Source organism: Heteronotia binoei, chromosome 18 (genome assembly GCF_032191835.1).
Source record: "Heteronotia binoei isolate CCM8104 ecotype False Entrance Well chromosome 18, APGP_CSIRO_Hbin_v1, whole genome shotgun sequence".
In the NCBI taxonomy this organism is placed as follows: domain Eukaryota; kingdom Metazoa; phylum Chordata; class Lepidosauria; order Squamata; family Gekkonidae; genus Heteronotia; species Heteronotia binoei.
Window position 1 is genome coordinate 36,506,538 of NC_083240.1, and position 19,283 is coordinate 36,525,820.

At 46.0% G+C, this 19,283-nt stretch overlaps 1 protein-coding gene across 1 annotated transcript in view; it reads left to right on the top strand.

Annotated features, from left to right (window-relative positions):
* Nucleotides 1-16,488, top strand: part of NSRP1 (nuclear speckle splicing regulatory protein 1) — a 38,180-nt gene extending 21,692 nt beyond the window's left edge. The window contains exons 3-7 of the mRNA XM_060259049.1: nt 6,685-6,741; nt 9,464-9,595; nt 10,966-11,173; nt 11,406-11,514; nt 14,624-16,488. Of these exons, the coding sequence (XP_060115032.1) occupies nt 6,685-6,741; nt 9,464-9,595; nt 10,966-11,173; nt 11,406-11,514; nt 14,624-15,545 (1,428 nt within the window). The 3' untranslated portion in view covers nt 15,546-16,488. The remainder of the gene's footprint in view (nt 1-6,684; nt 6,742-9,463; nt 9,596-10,965; nt 11,174-11,405; nt 11,515-14,623) is intronic.
* The last annotated feature ends 2,795 nt before the right edge of the window (nt 16,489-19,283 follow it).

Here is a 19,283-nt window from a genome sequence, read left to right on the forward strand (position 1 = left end):
TGTCAGGACCTTGAAGATTGACCAGAGCAGTAGAGACTACAAGCCTCATAGCGAGGAAGTAGTTTTGGATTATCTGAATCAGCAAGGGATCCAAGTGGCAGTCAGCAGCAGAAGTTTGTACTGTCTTTAGCAACTTATGGTGGCCCGGCAGCAAACTTGCTTTAACAAAGACTGCATCTCAGTCAACTCTAAGCAGCTCCGGTCATTGCCAGAGCCCACCCCATAAACCAAAATAGCAAGAGACTGTATCCTACAGTGTTCTTGGGTGGCTTTCAGTTGTGCTGCTTGGCATCCTAACCAGGGAGTGTCCAGGCCAACCAAGGAGCCGTAGGCAGTACTGACTGAACCCACTGATTCATTGTTGTAAGCTGTGAACTTTGTGTATGAAAAGTCATTGAAATCAAGTTCCATTGAACAGCCTGACAACTGAAGAACAGAATTGAAACGTCTTGAATTATCTAGAAGGGGCATCTTTATGAAGGCTGTAAAGATTTCCTGATCCCTCTTTTGGACAAGATTTTTGTACGTGAATTAATTTTTTTGGAGGGTTGTGAGAGAAAAAGGTTGATCCTGTGATTATATACACTGGCTTCTGATAGAATGTTATGTTGAAATTGAATGTATTAACTCTATAACTATAAAAATTGTTTCTTAGTGGTTTTCTATATCAGACTGTAATCTTAAAACAGGCAATGGGCAGAGCAAGACTCTGCGCAGCTTCAGACTGCTGCTAAGGGGGCTTCCTGTATTAATGGCCGAGGACCTACCTACCTGAGGGACCGTCTCTCCCCATATGAGCCCCAGAGAGCGCTGAGGTCAGCTGGAAAAAACCAGCTGAATGTCCCTGGGCCAAGGGAGGCCAGATTGAAGGCCACCCGGGATCGGGCCTTCTCTGTCGCAGCTCCACTGCTGTGGAATCAACTCCCTGAGGAGGTGCGGGCCCTACGATGCTTAGATCAATTCCACAGGGCCTGTAAGACCCACCTTTTCAAGATGGCCTTCAACTAATGACAAAGCTAGGAAATGCTGCTGAAAATGCTTTTAGTTACTGAATTCCACTGAAGATCTAATGTTTATAACGCCACATTGTTAAATGTTAATTTTAATAATCTATAATTTTGTTTTAACCATGTTTTTATAAGTATAATTGATGTACAGTGTATTTTATGTTGTGAGCCGCCCTGAGCCTGCTTCGGCGGGGAGGGCGGGATAGAAATAAAAATTTATTATTATTATTATTAATGAGTGGCCGCTCATGTGCACAGCTTAGAGGGAGCTCTGATCACAGTCCATTCCAAAGATGCTTTGGCTTAAAGTTTGGTCAGTTACCCAGGGACAGGGGAGTCCTACTGTTGGGCTCCAGATGATATGACCATGCTTGGGCAATGGAGTAAGGTGGTGGCCATCTTGGGTTGGCTAACATTATCCTCCTTTGGTTTGCTAAGGTCCCTTGGTACCAGGTTAGCCATTTAACTGGATGTGTTGTTCTAAGCAGGTTTTGTCTGAATCCAGTGGAACCTAATACCTAGCACGGGGTCCCCAGCATGGTGCTCAGGGGCACCAGGGCACCCACCAACACATTTCCTGGCACCCACCAAGTATTTTTAGAAAGTGGGTGTGACCAAGAGTTTCTGATTGCCTATTGGAGATCTGATTGGCTGTGCAGACAGCTGCCTCTGCAGTGTTAGTTTTATTCTGTCTCTGACCTCTTTCCCAGTGTGTATTTTGAATATTTACTCTTCTTGTCCCTTGAGCTTCAGCCTCCTCTGTGATTGTGCTTGACTTTGCTTCCCACGACAGCCATTTTGTGTCAGAATTCTAAAGGAGTCCATAGACTCAAAAAGTTTGGGGACCCCTGACTTAGTAGGTGAGCCTAGGATGCTCTGACCTCGAATCCGGAAACTGCAGCTGGTGCAGAATGCAGCGACCAGGCTATTACTGGGGGTCTTCATGCAGGAACACATACAGCCGGTGCTGCGGGAGCTGCACTGGCTACCAGTGGTGTACCGGATTTGCTACAAGGTGCTGGTCATTACCTTTAAAGACGTATAATGGCCAAGGACCTGTCTACCTTAGGCACCATCTCTTCCCACATGTTCCCCAGACCCACATGCAGGATCTTACAAACGCAAAATCTTCTATCGATCCCTGGGCCGAGAGAGGCACAATTGAAAACCACTAGAGATAGAGCTTTTTCAATTGCCAGCCCCTATTGGTGAAACCAACTGCTGGAGGAGGTCAGAGCCTTGTGGAACCTCGCCCAGTTCCGCAAGGCCTGCAAGACAACACTATTTCGGCTAGCCTTTAATTAAACTGCCGATATAGCGATACTGAGAACATCTAAGAGCTCGGAATACCATCAAAAATTAATCTGATATTAGCACCAAACTCTTTTTATTGCTTTAAACTGTTTTAATTGTTGAAAGTGTTCTATTGATGTTTATTGTAGTTTATTTGTTGTGAGCCGCCCTGAGCCCACTTTGGCAGGGAGGGCGGGATATAAATCCAATAAACCTAAACCTAGATAGCCTAGACTAGCCCAATCTCGTCAGCTCTCAGAAGCTAAGCAGGGTCAACCCTGGTTAGTACTTGGATGGGAGGCAACCAGGAATACCAGGGTTGCGATGCAGAGGCAGGCAAGGACAGACCACTTCTGAACATCTCTCATCCTGAAAACTCTACAGTGTTGCCATAAGTCAGCTGAGACTTGACGGCTCTTTCCACCACCATGCTCAGGATTGCTGTAGAACGCCTTGTAGTTTGGATGACATGCCTCCGTCATTGGTGTTATGCAACGCCAGGTCCATCAACAATAAGACCTCTGTCCTCTGAGAGTTTCTACTCAAGCAGGACATGGACCTGGCTTGCGTGACTGAGGCCTGGGTTCGAGAGGGAGATACGGTGGCCCTCTCACAAACAGCTCCCCCGGGTTACTCAGTCTTTCACCAATCGCGGATTAGCGGGCGGGGGGGAGGAGTGGCGTTGTTCATACGAGAGGCTTACTCCTTTAGGGCGCTCCCAGCCCCAAAGATCGAAGGTATTGAATGTGCCGGTCTGGCGTGGGAAGTTGGAGAGGGGTTGGCGATCTGGCTGGTGTACCGTTCGCCTAGCGCACCAGCCGGCACCTTACCGTCCCTGCTCGAGGCTGTGGCAGGCTGGGCATTGGAGCACCCAAGGCTGGTGATCCTGGGTGACTTCAACGTCCATGAGGATGACCCGGCCTCTAGTTCGGCGACGGACCTAGTGTCATCCATGGCGACTCTAGGGCTCTCTCAATTTGTTACATCTCCCACGCATCAGGCCGGGCACACGTTAGACCTGATCTTTGCAGCCGGGGTTATGGTGGACGATATAATCGCAAAAGTGGTGCCATGGTCGGACCACCTCGCCCTTAGGGCTCGTGTGGACCCTCCACGCCAAACCTGTCTAGGCGACGAGCGCATCATGGCTCGCCTGCGGAACCAGATGGACCCGGAACAGTTCCAAATGGCTCTGCGGGATCCCTGGCCCTCTGGCGATTCCCTCAATAACCTGGTTGAGACCTGGCATAGCCGGTTCTCCAGAGCCATTGACGAGATCACACCTCGAAGCCCTCTGCGACCCCGAACTAGGCTGGCGTGTGGTATACCCCGGAACTACGCCAGCTGAAACAAGGCCTCAGACGGCTAGAGAGGCAATGGCGGCGTACTCATGACGAAGCGGCTAGAACATCTTATGGAGAGTTTATGAGGTCCTATGAGATGGCAGTCAAGGCCACAAAGAAAACATACTTTGCGGCTAAGATTGTGTCTGCAAATTCGTGCCCGGCACAATTATTTAGGATAATTCGGAACCTTACTACATTGCCACAAGGCAAACCAAATGTTAAGGAATTAGAGATAGGCTGTGAGGCATTTGCGAAATTCTTTGCAGACAAAATCCAGTCGCTCCGCCGTGACTGCCCCACCATATTAGATATAGTATGTGAACTCGAGGCTCCGTGCCTGTCTTCTGGTTTGATTCTGGACCGTTTCGACCCGCTCGACCTAGAGGAGGTTGACAGGATCCTCTCTACTGCACGCCCAACAACTTGCGATCTGGACCCATGCCCCTCCTGGCTAATTAAAGCTTGCCAGGAGGAGCTGAGAAGTCCCATACGGGACATTATAAATAGATCCCTTTCGGAGGGTTCTTTTCCAACCCCTCTGAAAGAGGCAGTGGTCCGCCCCCTCCTGAAAAAAGCTACATCAGACCCGGCCGAATTGGCTCATTACCGGCCAGTCTCAAACTTGCCCTTTTTGGGCAAAGTTATAGAGTGGGCTGTGGCGTTGCAGTTAATAATAATAATAATAATAATAATAAATTTTATTTGTATCCCGCCCTCCCCGCCCAGGCAGGCTCAGGGCGGCTAACAACATTTCGTACATATACAATAATAAATAAAACATTATATTTAACAGTTAATGTATTTAAAAATTGATACTTTGAATTGATCTGGCAGTAATGGTGGCATTCTGACGCTAGTTCCTGCCGGTTTAAACAAATTCCATGATGATATAGGTCCTTAAACCAGGACCGTGTTGGCGGGTCCTTAGTTGACAACAATTCAGCAGTTGATGTATGCTCGTTTAAAGAGGGCAGTCTTGCAGGCCCTGCAGAACTGGTCAAGGTTCCGCAGGGCCCGCACCTCCTCAGGGAGCTGATTCCATAGGGCAGGGGCCGCGGTTGAAAAGGCCCGTGCCCTGGTATTCTGAAACTTGATCTTTTTCGGCCCAGGGATAGTCATTTTATTTTTTCCATCTGACCTCAGTGCCCTCTGGGGTTCATATGGGGAGAGACGGTCCCTCAGGTAGGCTGGTCCTCGGCCATACAAGGCTTTAAAGCCATCCAGAGCTTCCTGGATGACGCCTCCACTTTGGATCCATTCCAGTCCGGCTTCCGCCCGGGCCATGGGACAGAGACGGTTCTGGTCGCCCTCATGGATGATCTCCGGCGACACCTGGACCGAGGCGGTGCGGCGGTATTGCTGTTGTTAGACCTTTCGGCTGCGTTCGATATGGTCGCCCACCAGCTGCTGACCCGCCGCCTCGCCGACGCAGGGATTCAGGGGCTTGCCTGCAATGGCTTTCCTCTTTCCTGGAGGGTCGGGGACAAAGGGTGGCAATTGGGGGGGAGCTGTCCCAGAGGCACCTACTTAATTGTGGGGTGCCTCAGGGAGCAGTTCTCTCCCCAATGTTATTTAACATCTACATGCGCCAGATTGCCTGGAGATATGGGCTGGGTTGTCACCAGTACGCGGATGACACCCAGCTCTATCTATTAATGGGCGGCCGGACTGCCGATGTTCCTATAAATCTGGACCGGGCGCTGCAAGCCGTGGCAGATTGGATTAGGTCGAGTGGGCTGAAATTGAACCCAGCGAAGACAGAGGTCCTTTGCCTAGGGTGCGGTGGTCCGGAGGGAGGGATCTCCCTTCCAGCTTTTGACGGTGCGTCACTGGTACCAGTGCGCAGGGTCAGGAGCTTGGGAGTGCTACTGGAGTCTTCCTTGACAATGGAGGCCCAGATAGCAGCCACTGCCAAATCCGCCTTTTTTCATCTTAGGCGGGCGAGGCCGTTGGCTCCCTTCCTGGAACGCAATGACCTGGCAACAGTGATCCATGCAACGGTCACCTCGAGGCTAGATTACTGTAATGCCCTCTACATGGGGCTGCCCCTGTGCCGAACTCGGAAACTGCAGCTAGTGCAGAATGCAGCAGCCAGACTGCTATTGGGCCTACCTCAGTGGGAACATGTGCGGGCTAAGCTGCGGGAGCTGCATTGGCTGCCAATTGTTTACTGAGTTCGTTACAAGGTGCTGGTTATTACCTTTAAAGCCCTATATGGCCGAGGACCTGTTTACCTTAGGGACCCCCTCTCTTCATATGTTCCCCAGAGAGCACTGCGATCCAGCTCACAAAACCTTCTGGAAGTACCTGGGCCAAAGGAGGCGAAACTAAAAATAACTAGAGAACAGGCCTTCTCTATAAAAGCACCCCAATGGTGGAACCAGCTGTCGGAAGAGGTGCGGGCCCTACGGAACATTAGCCAATTCCGTAGGGCGTGCAAAACCGCCCTCTTTCGGCTAGCCTTCGAAGATGGAGCCTGAAATAAACATTACGCCATCATTAACATTAATATAACTGAGATAGCAATGAGATGAGACTATTTTAGACTGATTTTAGACTGTTTTAGATTATGTAAAAATTTATGGTAAATTGTAATTGTATTGAATTGTTATAACTGTTTTATTGTTCAACATGGCTTTCGCCATACTTTGTAAGCCACCCTGAGCCTGCCTCGGCAGGGAGGGCGGGGTATAAATAAAATTTTATTATTATTATTATTATTATTATTATTATTATTATTATAGGATCTTACAGACGAAGGGCATGATGTTGGTTTCATTCCTCTAACTAGCTAATAACCCTCATACTGGGATTCGTGCTGGTGATTGTTGATAAAATTACTTCATTTCTCCAGTGCTGCTGTGACAGACGGTGCCCCCCCCCCCCCCCAGTGATAATTTCCCTGCTTTTTTCCCTTGTTACTGTTTTGAAAATAAACTGTTACTGGCTCATTTAATTTTAAGCTCCCCTGACTGGTGTGAAAACAAGGGTAGGTTTCTATATGTAACATAACAGTGTTAAATGTTGTTTTCCAACAGACATCAGTGGGGGAGAGTCTTCAAAGAGAAGCCTTGAAAAAGCAAGCGATGAAACAAGTAAGTTGGCAATGTCTGTGTGGGTGGGTGTACATGCACACACTTTTTAATTGCTTCCAATTCAGACCGGTTGCTGCATCACTGTATAAAAAGTAGCATCATCTGTGCATGTAATAGAAACAAAAATGAAATAAAATAGGGGAGGGTAGCTGAGGAGTTTACAGTTTGAATTAGGATTACACAGAATCAATGGATCTCATCTCAAGATGGATGCAGTTTCAAAACCTGGCACTCCACCAACGTGCACAGAGATCAGACTTCTTCTATTGGGCTTGCGTACATATTTTGCTGCTTTTAATTTTCTTCATTTATACACTGTTGTAATTGCTTATATTGTTTAGCAGGAAAGTTAAAACTTTTCTAATAAATACTTTAAGAATAGTGATTTTAGTATGTGTGTGTGTGTGTATAAAATTTCTATATCCAGCGTGCTGGGGCTAAAGTGTAAATGACTAAGGGAGGCAATGGCAAACCACCCCATAAAAAGTCTGCCACGAAAACGTTCTGAAAGCAACATCACCCCACAGACAGAAAAGACTGGTGCTTGCACCTTTACCTTTATTTGTTTCACTTATACCTTGTTTTTCTCCCCAGTGAGGAACCAAAGCAACTTACATTTTTCTGCTTTCCTCCATTTTATCCTCACAACAGCCTCCTATGAGCAATGCTTCCTCTTAAGGCATGGAGTCTTGTGAGCAAAAATTATATTTTGTGAGCTGCTGCATAAATTAGTGTGCTCTGGGGCCATTTTTCCTGAGCTAAGGCAAAAATGTGTGAGTTAGAGGATAAAAAACTGTGAGCTATCTCACACTGACTCAACTTAGAAGGAACACTGCCTATGAGATGTGTGACTGGCCCAAGGTCACCCAGCAGGCCTTGGTAGCAGATTGAGGAGTCTCCCAGGTCCTAATCTGATGCTCTAGCCACTATCCCTCACTGGCTGTCAGTTACAAAAAGGTTACAGTTGGTGCTCCCATTAAAGACGCTGATTTTCTTTTAAGGGCTGTCCAGCAGTTTATTCAGCCCAGCAAGGGTTAAGAGGTTTACAGGGAAGGATTTTGTTGTAATACTTTATATCCTTTAACAGGATGTCCATATGCCATGTAAATTAATAGGCTTCTAACTAACTATATTAACGTAATATTAAATAGAGCTCAGGGTCATAGATTTTACGCTTCAGTTCTGCCTTCTTGGCTGTATGGCTTGGAAGTTGCTCATCTTGCTTCATTTCAAAAAAATGATGCAACTTACATCAAAGGCTGGGGGTGCATTGTTTCCATTACTTTATTTATGTATTAGATGATCCTGCTGTTGTGAGTCTGTTTTTCTTGGGCTCCTTTAGAGGATATCCAGGGAGATGCAGAAAAGCCTTGTGCAAGATGTGTAGCAGGTTGCCATTGATCTGCTCTCAGTTTTCAACACACATAAAACACAGAGTCTGATTTAGCAGCCCTACCTCCGAAAACCACCAGAAGAGGCGGTTCTTCCTCTGACTTCCAGTGCAGGGCTCCAGTGACTGAATGAACTTCGTTAGCACAGCACTGAAGTCTGGCATTGTTACGAAACTCTTGGAAATCATTCCAGGTTTTAGCCTTGTGATTCAGTAGGGTAGATCATCATAGAGGAATATAGATATGGAACAAAGGGAAATTGTGCTGAACAGAATATTGGCCTTTGAGTTACAGGCACAGAAGATGGCATGCAGGTTACAATGGGTGGTGGTGAGAGCTTATCCAATGGACAGGAGCTACCAGATCCCTGTATCTCCTGTGGGGAGAGGAATGTGCATCTAATTCTCTCCCCTCTCCCCTGGCAAGGCCTTTGGGCAAGATAGTGGAGTCAGCTCAGAGTTACACAAGCGATCCCTGCTGGGGGAGGAAATACTACAGACCTTGATTTTGTGTGTGTGTAAATGGTCATCATATCAAATGCTTCCAGGTTAGGAAGATGTTATAGTACCATCTGGGGTGCATTGGCTGAAGAGACAAAGCAAAGCACGGTCTAAACTTTCTTTGATTTTCTAGCCAGAAGTCAGATAGCACAGCATTTCCAGGCAGAGGAACACAGTATGGTACTATGTGGGTTGTTTGTTTGACTTTAAAGGGCCAGAGGAGTGGAGAAGCAGCTCCAGTAACTGGGATCAGAGAGGTGGTGGCGTGAGTGGATATATCTTCCCAGATATTGGGCGTTTTCCCACAGAGCTTACCTCGGAGCGACGTCCCTCTTCACTGCGCAGCGTCTGCGCGGATTTCCCACCAACTGCTCCGCATAACCAGGAAGAGCCGCGGCTTTTGCGTCGCTAACGTAAACTGGTTTTTAGCGGTTTACATCTGCGATGCAATAGGTCCGGCACTTCCTGGTTATGCGGAGCAGTTTGGTGGGAAATCCGTGCAGACGCTGCGCGGTGAAGAGGGACGTCGCTCCGGGGTAAGCTCTGTGGTAAAATGTATATTGTTTATTATATGTATCTGATTTTAACCTTGTTACCTTCTCAGAGCCCATTTGGGAAAGGGCAGGCTATAAATCGAAAATAATAAAATAAATAACAATTCATAAGGCTGCAATTAACTCATTAAATGTTTTTCATAAAATGCTCTTATTCAAACCATCTACCTTTGTTGCTATAATGGATGATACACTGCTAAACTATTTTCTGGAGTATTTTTATACCAAAGCCAGCACCTGTATTGTTTTCTTTCCCCACTTTTGTCTCCCTTTAAAGACCAAGCTTGAGATCCAGAGGGCACTGGCAGAAGACTCCACGGTGTATGAATATGACAATATTTATGAGGACATCCAGCAGAAGAAAGCAGAAAGTCACCCTGGCTCACTTCTTGGAAAAGAGGAAAAAAAGGTCCGTACCTGGAAAAGGGTGCAATGTCTGTGTGTTTTCCTCTGTGCCTAAGGGAATGGCCGAACAAAGAATGACTTCAAAAACAGTGCAGCTGAGGTCAGGGGGTGGATGTAGGGGAACAGAAAGAGTGAAATGACAGGAGAGTGATTTTTTTTAGCATGTCTTATGGAAAATGGAGGATTTGCTGCTGTTTTGATTTCTTGTGACACTTATTTTTGTAAATTGTATGATCTTTCTTGCCTTTGCCCTCACAATAACTCTGTGAGCTGGTTTTGATCCTCTTCCCATTTCTTAGGTAGGGAACTGAGCACCAAGAGAGAGAATCTTATTCATAGGCCTGCAGTGAACCTGCAGTAGAAGCAATACCTGACATTAGGCTTCCAAGAACCATGCCCACCTCTAAATCCAATGGATTATACTTGGTCTCCCCTGTTCTAAGACAGAAGAAAGCAGGGGTGGGGGAGGATCTTCTGCTATGAGCCCTGAAAAAGAAGTGCACTCATCCTTCCAGATCCATGGGCCAGGCATTATTATTATTATTAAAAGATGTTTCACTCATGCTATGGGATTGCATCATTCTACACATCTAATCCACCTTGAGTCTCATTGGCTTTTCCATATATTTGGCTTGCTGTTGTTTTTCTTGGCAGTCAATCCACTAGCACTGGAATCGGTTTGGGCATGGTTCTTCCACACCTCTGCCCTCTGCATTTTCTCCTGCATGTACCTTTGGTGTAGTGGTTAAGTGTGTGTACTCTTATCTGGGAGAACCGAGTTTGATTCCCCACTCCTCCACTTGCACCTGCTGGAATGGCCTTGGGTCAGCCATAGCTCTTGCAGAGCTTGTCCTTGAAAGGGCAGCTGCTGTGAGAACCCTCTCAGCCCCACCCACCTCACAGGGTGTTTGTTGTGGGGGAGGAAGATAAAAGGAGATTGTGGACCACTCAGATTCAGATTGGAGGGCGGAATATAAAACCAATGTTGTCATCTTCTTCAATAATAAGCAGGGGCTTTTTTCTGGGGAATGCAGCAGAACAGAGTTCCGGAGCTTCTTAATGGAAACAAAATCCTCTAAAAATGTTTAATAGGTCATGAGGGGTACCCCCACGTTTCACTTTAATTTCCCCTTTTGAGAGTGCTGGCACCTCTTTTTCCAGAAAAGAAGCCCTGATAATAAGGAAGGTGAAGTTGAGACCAGGATTGGTGGTAAATGTGGACTTTGATTATCTGTCAGGGCCAGCCGCCCACAGAATGTGGACCTCCCTTGCCTTTGTATTGAGAAGGAGCACAGCATGAGGAACTTCAGAGGGCATCCCATAATATTTGACTTAACTTTCCTCCATTTCATTGTTGTTGTTTGTTCTTTGCAGCCCAAGTACATCCAAAGTATCCTCAAGGCAGCTGAGCTAAGGAAGAAGGAGCAGGAAAAAAGAATGGAGAAGAAAATACAGAAGGAGCGTGAAATGGAAGGGGGTGCATTTGATGACAAAGAATCTTTCGTTACGTCAGCCTACAAGAAAAAGTTGCAGGAAAGAGCTGAAGAGGAAGAAAGAGAGAAAAGGGAGGCAGCTCTCGAGGGTGAGCAAAATAGGCACACAGGACAAACAGTTGGTTTTTGCTGTTGTGTGGGCTCTTTGCATTAGGCATATTTGGCACAGGAGCAACGCCTTGTGAGTCAGTAGCATGCTCTGTGCAACCTTAGGTAGGGGTAACATTTTGGAAATGGGGTCTGGAGTTCCATTCCAGTGGCTCCCCTGACTTGTACAGCACCTGGAACTTGTTACTAGCTTTCCCCTTTTCTTTCTTTCAGCATGCCTGGATGTGACCAAGCAGAAGGACCTCAGTGGGTTTTACAGGCACCTGCTGAACCAATCAGTAGGAGAAGAGGAGGTGCCCCAGTGCAGCCTTCGGGAGGCCAGGTAAGTCTTGAGAAGGGGAAAGCTTCTCCTCCTGGGGACTGATGGTGCCACAATAGGGCCCTTGTCCAACACTAAAGCACCTTTAGGTGCGTTTTGGGCCATCAAGAGCTTTATGTGCTACTTGATGACCACAAAGCAGCGAATCTGCCAGCTCTGCTCTTTTGTGCCATACCGGTGTGGACTGGTAGTCTCAGGTCAACCTAGCAGCTGCTAGCTGTGGATAAACAGTGAATTTCTTCCATGTGGTGTGATGAGCACTTGGGCTGGTTTCCTGTTTTCAGGCTCTTGTTAGTTATAAAATCGTTCCTCAATAAGAATATCACGGGGACAGGAGTAATGTGGCTTTCTCAGTGGTGGCACCACAGCCTTGTAGCAGCTCTTAGGATGCCTCAAGAGCTTCTCCTTTCTGATTCCCCAGTGATTTTTAATCTGATATGGTTTCCCTTGCTACTGATATTTCTGTGTTTTTACTGTTTGCATAATGTTCTCTTTATTTGAGCCTTTTCCACCCAGTGCTTTGAATTTTGAACTCTGCATTGCCTTGAGTGCTTTTTTGGCAGAAAACTATAACTTTTTAAAATAAGGAAAGCCTTTTTTCTAATGTAGCCAAGGGAGTCTACCCTGCTTCCGTAACACATTTTTTTAAACGCTAACTTTAAAATATTCTCATAGCAAGTTGTCTTGTGTCATCTCCAAGAAAGGCAGGTAATATTGAAATAAATTTTAAAAACGGATGGTCGCCAAAAATGTCCTTGCTGCTCACCTCATTTAGGCCAGCACCTTATGCTCTTCATTTACACTAGCTGTTAATTTGCCATCCAGTTCAGTTATAATTGGCAAGAGAAGGAGGGCTGTCAGTGACCACAATGCAGCTGTGCAGTCTTTTCTTACTGAATAGGTGCAGTATTCCATTTAACACCTTCCTGTTTCCTCAGAACTGTTTGCCTTGTAAGAACCAGCCTGCTGGATCAGACCAGAGGCCCACCTTTTTATTGCCTGCTGAATTCTTCTCAACAGCTCACTGGTGGGGGGAGGCATCCTTGAATGATTCCTCCCATAGGGACAAGAGGCAGAGCCCAGGACAAGAGGAGGCCCCATGCCTCCTTCAGCAGTTTGTTTTCTGTCTTGTCCGGAAGTGCAGGGATAGTCATGGAGCTTTGCTTCACACTGCTCCAAAGCCAGCTTTTGTCTCTTTTCTCTGTTGCACAGTAGTCCTAGGCCACCATAATCTGGTCAGATGTTCTGACACCACTTTTACCTGCCCTTTCTGCCTTTTTTTACTGACCTCTTTTCCTCATTCTATTTGTTTGTTGCATTATTTATAGTCCTACCTTTCTCATTGAGAACTCAAGGCAGATTATACAGTATAGGTCAATACAATAAACAGGATGGGATGTCCAGTCGACACTGTAACAGGATTAGGATTGCACTTTTCTGCAGAATCTGCAACAGAACTGAAACAAAGCATAAATATTAACATATTTTGAACACTGCAGAAATTATAAAATAGGATCATATATACAGCACGGCTATACACAACAGTATAGTTTACCGTCCTCCTTAGCCCTTTATTAAAGTGCATTTCTAGACAACATTTATTTTGTTTTTATTTAGTTAAAACTCTTTATTTGCCAAATAGGGCCCCCAAAGTGGCGAATATCAAGGCATTAAAACAGCATTTAAAATGTATGTATCATTTTTTAACGGTACAGTAAAACATATACCCAAACACTCACACTGACAACCGGCAAGAATCTGGACCTATGCCAAACAAAACAAAAAGATCCTCACCTGCCAGCAGAAAACAATGATACAAGGAGACAGACGAATCTCCCTGAGTTCCAAAGTTTCAGCACCGTGACCAAGAAGGCCCTTTCTTGGGTTGCCCCTCATCTAGCCACAGGTGGCAGTGGGGGGTGGGGCACTCAAATCAGGACCTCCAAAAGTGAGCAGAGTAGACAGGTGGGTTCATGTGAGTTAAAACTCCTGGGCTAAAAAATAACCCTTTTTACAAGCTGCAGCTTTTGCACCTGAGCTCATTCAGTTATTTCCATTGTTCCTCTGATCTACTTTCTACAAACCATCTTCTGTGCTTAGTTACCACAAGTTTTCTGCTCTGGAAGTATTGTGAGACTGTTGAAGGAGGCAGCTGTACTTTGTCCCCGTTTGCTGTCCTGGTGGGACAAACCACCCATCAGTTAAGGATGCCCTCCATACCTCTGAGCAGAAGGAGTAACCTTGTTAACACCCCGTGCCGGATTCTCCATAGCTTGCCCCAGTGACTGATATCCAGAGGAATATGCCTTTGAGCCTAAAGCTTGCTGAAGCTAAAATAACAGAGCCTTATGTAACTTTAATGATGAATATGCTTATCAAGCAGAAGTTCTTATAGAGAGCCAGGATAGTCTTGGAGTAAGAGTATTGCTCTAGGATCTGGGTTCCAGTCTGCCGGATGACCTTGGGCCAGTCGCACACTCTCAGCCTCACCTATCTCGCAGGGTTGTGAGCACGAAATGGAGGAGAGGAGAATGATGTAAGCTGCTTTGGGTTCCAACTGGGGAGACAAGGCAGGATGTAAATAAAGGAAATGAATAAATAAAATAAGGCAGAGGTCACTCTGTCAGATGTGAGAAGTGTTACATTCAGTTGGCAGATATATGCGCAACAGTACAATCAGAGGGTGGAGCATATTTACAAAGACAGGCCAAAAGGCCCAGTCTCTGGCTTCTCTTTGTATTAACATTCTCCCTCTCCCCCCCTCCATGTATACCTTTCTGCCAACTGTATGTAAGTCTTTGTGCATCTGGCAGCATGGGCTCTGGCTGACGAACACTTCTGCCCAATAAATGCTTTAGTCCTCAAGGTGCTGCAGGACTTTGTTGTTCTGAACACAGAGTTTCTGTTTAGCTACAGTGGCTAATAAAACCAGAATTGTGAACTAAACACTGTAAATGTGTCGTTTTCCACATGCGCTGAATGCCATTAAAATGTGATGTAAATAGACGATGTAAATAAATGACTGTGCTTTGAAAGATAAAAGATGGTCCAGGATATCCTAAATTTCTGGTGACGGAATTCTGGTTTGGTTTTGTCTTTTTAAAAACTCTAGGATAAAGGAAGAAAAACCCAGCGACTCCAGACAGACCAGCAGAAGTCCAGAAGTGAAAAGAGGGTCTCACATCCCACTAAGGGGAGACAGTAGCCTAGATGCAGACAGTGAGGTGGAAACAGCTAGCTCTGATGGGGAGCACAGTGCAAAAGCTCACACAGACAGCAGAAAGGAGGCCCAGCAAAGTGAAAGTGATCCCAGCAAGGAAGGCTCCAGGCCTTACAAGAGCCAAAGAGACTCGCGGTCATGCAGTGAGGAGAGAGCTGGCCACTCAAAGGTGCCTGCTACTCACTCAGAGAGAGAGGAGGGAGGAGGAAGCAGGAAAGAAAGAAGAGGGCAACCCAGGGAAAGGGATCTAGAGAGAAGACAGAGAGATAATGACAAGGAAGAGCACCTGAGGTCTGAGGAGCATTACAGGAGGCAAGAAGAACGGGAGAGCAAACAGAGGAAGAAAGACAAGAAGGAGAAAGGGGAATATGACAGAGAATCGAGGAAAGAGAAGCATTTGCATTGGCAAGAACAAGGGAAGGAAGGGTTGATAAGCAATAAAGACCATGGCAAAGATTGGGAAAGGGAAGACAGAGACAAAGGTGCCAAAATTAGAGGGCCAAGAGATGAGAAAGAGGAGAAGCACCTGAGGGAGAGAAAGAACAGTAGCCCCCAGTCCTTGGTAGAAGCTGACCACCAGGCTCTGGAAAAAGAAAGGGGAGGAAAGCAGCCGTCAGACTCGGAGAGAGTGTCAGAGCAGAAACATAAGAGTGCAGCGGAGGAAACTGAGCAGGCAGAGAAACCTGTGGCCAGCCAGAACAAATTTGCAAAGCGTAGCAATGAGGAGACTGTCATGTCCGCAAGGGACCGCTACTTGGCTAGGCAAATGGCGCGTGTTGGTCCCAAAGCATATATCGAAAAAGAAGAGGATTAGTTTGTGTTTTGGAGAGAGATTCCCAGGAGGTGGTGTGTGCTACTTTATTGGGGATATTGAGGCCACTGGGTGTTGCACACAGAAGGGAGCTGAGTCCCTGGCCATGTCTTCCTAGAATTTCCCTGTAGAAACTGACCAAGAGCTTTCTCCCCTGGCACATGGGGCAGACAGCTTCATCAAGGTCTGCTCATCCTGCCTTCCCCATCTCCATCCTTGTGTCTCCTGAATGCATTGGGCCTCTTTATACAGGGAGCAGCCTGACCCTAGCCTATGTGTACTTCACAGTCTTCTGGTGAGAAATGCAAATGCAGCCATTGGCAACAGAAATCTTAACTGGATACTTTCTGAATGCAGCTCCACCCATGCATACCGAGTTTGTTCCACGATAGATATAAAACGCTCAATGGTTTTATTTTGAGGGGGTGGAAGCTCCTGCTGTACAGAAAGACTGAAATAAAAAGAAAGCGAGGTGTCTTAGATCTACTTTTGTGGATTCACTTCTGCCCATCAAGCGTCACAGATTACCACCATTGTGTAGAAAAGTGCAAGTGCTTCCAGCTGCAGGTTTCGAAGGAGAAGTTTCTCATGCACATCCTGTTGCACAGAAAATGTTTGGATCAAGCCCTAGGGATTAGAGATGCCAAGGATTGATACAGCTACCATTAAAAATGCTCCATCTTCTAACTAGGCAAGTAAGAAAGCTTACATAGTTTCACAATACCTTTTGAAGTACAATTCCTTCTCTTTTCCAGCATGTTTGTTAGCAGCAAAATTCAAATGTTGAACACAAATATATTTAGACTCCCATTTTCCCCTTACTGTCCTGTGTTTGGATTAAGAAAATTGATGTGTGGGGTTTATAGGCTCATGGGGGAGGCCTACATTGTGTTTGCTGGTTGTTTTTTTTTTCAGGACTATAAACTTACGTTTCAATGTGGCACTATTTACCTTCTTTCATTGTTTGATTTCTTAAAAGCCTTTCGTCTTCAAGCGATCCCATGTTTTCATCCTGTGTGCCAGGAAGCATTCAGGAAGGAAGTTTGTGTCTTGCAGTTGTCAAGGAGATAGTGGTAGTACCTTTTGCCAGCTCCAGAAATAGAGATGTGTTTTCCTACCCTCTTAGGCATTGTGCAAGTGGGAGGAGGCTTGGACTTTAGTGCTAAGGAGGGCAGTGAGAAGGGGACACATCCCTAAATAAGAGCAACAGGACTGACATCCAGTTTTGGCTGGCTAAAATGCCGCCTGAACCTTCCAGGATTGTTTTCTTTTAGACGGCAGCCCTGCATAAGGATGGGCTGAGGCTCAGTGGGAGACCATGTATGCTTTCTCCTTTGTGATTCCCAACTTATGGAATGACCTGAGGTCAGGCAAGCTCCCACACGCTACTTCCTGGCTTTCCATACTATGCAAAACTGAATTATTTAAGAGGGTTTTTTTTGTGCAGGTAATAGGGCTGCACCGTACAGAATGGTTTACAAACTTACTTGGAGAACTAATGAGGGACTGTGGTCTGCACTGCTGTGCATAGCTTACTATAAGATTGTATTATAGATATTTTGTACCACATGTCATGATAATAGTTAGGCTAAGCTTCGGTTCTTTCTGGTGGTTCCAGACTTCTAAAATCCTAACGTGTTGGTTACTAAATATCCCATTGTCCTGTACTCACTTGTACTGTACTTATGTACTGACTCACTATGCATAATCTGCCTTGAATCCCTGTGAGAAAGGCGGACTATAAATAATGCAAATAAATAAAGTAAGTGTTTACGGATCACCAGGTTTTGGTGTGGCTGGGAGAGCAGCCCATGTGTGGGAAAAGGCTGCTGCCAGTGAGGCCTGCCAGGAGGGCATGTGATGAAACCAGGGCCCGAGAGCAGAGGTGTCAACCTCATTTGTTACGAGGGCAGGATCTGACATGAACGTTACTTTGTCGGGCCAGGCGATGTGTGCTTTAAAATGTAAAGCCAGGTATCAGAGATATAAAATTTAAAAAGGACCCAAGCAAACCCAATTCACTATATTATTTTTTACTCAAAATATAAACAAAAGCAATTGATTTACTGGGGAGCCCACAAAAGCACCAATAAATGTATTTAATCGTATGCAAGACTAAGTTTTTTTCCCAAGGGATACCATAAAAGGGGGAGTTCTCTCTATACATATCAGTTGCTTGCAGGCTGGGAATCAGCCCTGGATGGGTCAGTTCTGGCCCTGGGGCCTTATGTCTGACACCTTTGGCCTAGAGGGCCAGGGGGCTTAGCAGAGTTGGTGTTGCTTTAGCAAAGCTAAATATGGAAGCAAGGAAAGGAAGCATGGAAGAAAATCCAAACTGTGCTGTTGGATGAAGCTTGTCTGAGTATGTCAGATATTGCCTCATTTCATACCAGAGGTGGTGGTAGGAACCAAATTTGGGGTTGGGGGTTTAAGTGATTCTTTGCTTACAAATTGTGTGAAATCTACCACTAAGAGTCTCTGGCACTGGTGGGGAGAACTTTCTTTTTTAATTAAACTGAAAAACGTTACACTTTGCCAAAAAACAAATGGAAAGGCATTTTGTTGCTGCTGCTGCTTCTGTTTCTCTAGTCTGGACCACCATGATACTGTACAAAGGGAGAGTCTCCTGAAGGGCTTTTGTTGAGGTTCCTCACCATGAAGGGCTGGAGCGCTGGAGAAGCCTCACGTGACGGAAAAGACAGCCCAATACCATCTTCCCCCCTCCCCCGGGGCAAATATACAGGGTTACTGGGAGTCGTAATAGGCCTGGTCTGTACTCCACTGTGAGTGATGCTCATCCAAGAATTCTCCCCTACCTATTTAAAAGGAGTGCATGGCAGATGTCTAGGGATGCCTGGGCAGGCAACGGTTCCCTAAAAGTCTGGTGTTCAGAAACTGCTGGCTTAATTTATTCTCATCTGTTGCTGGGGACGGAGGGTTGGCTGAGGGGGTGTAGGCTTGGTGAGTCCCATCAGTTTTAGTCTAAGAAAATTACTTTCCACTAGACACTTCAAGGGGGACACAATTGCCGTTTTTTATTGTGATAGTAAATTTATTACAGTAACAGTTTACGTTGGAAGGCACATACTGAGGACTGACAATCCAGCATGGGGGACATTCATAACTAATGCAGCAGCATAAATTAATCCAGGTGCATTATATGTACACGTGAGAGAGGAATACATTTTGTAGAATAGAACTCCAGTTTTACAAACGGTAAACATGGTTCCCAGTTCACCCAGGAATGATAGCGGGGAGGGTTTTGCAAATTCCCAGATGATCCTCTTGGGGAAGGTTGCATTTTTTTTTTATCAAATGTTAGCCTGTGCACGAGAAATCATTTGTTGGCTATGCTCATTCGCCATGACAATGTTTCCTTCCACCCACCCCTGCATGCAGTTTCAGTAGGGCCGTCAGGGTCCAGAATTGCAGCGACCATCAAATTAATTCTAATCTTATGTTGCCTGGTTGTTAGTGTAATTTCACACAGATGTTGTGCTGCAACAGAAATGCACATGCATGTGTACACACAGCGGCTCCACCAACTACTTGGTTGCAGTTTACTGGTAGTTATTTATTTTTTTTAAGTGCTAGGAGAGTGGCTGCTCTGACTCCCTGCAGCGCCTTTGCAACGGCTGAATGCGTTTATGAAATATTGCTGTAAATCTGCAAGTGAAGATGCCTGGAAGGTGGCTGCTGCAAGGGAGCACCCACTGAACACTTGTGCCTGCATCCCCGTTG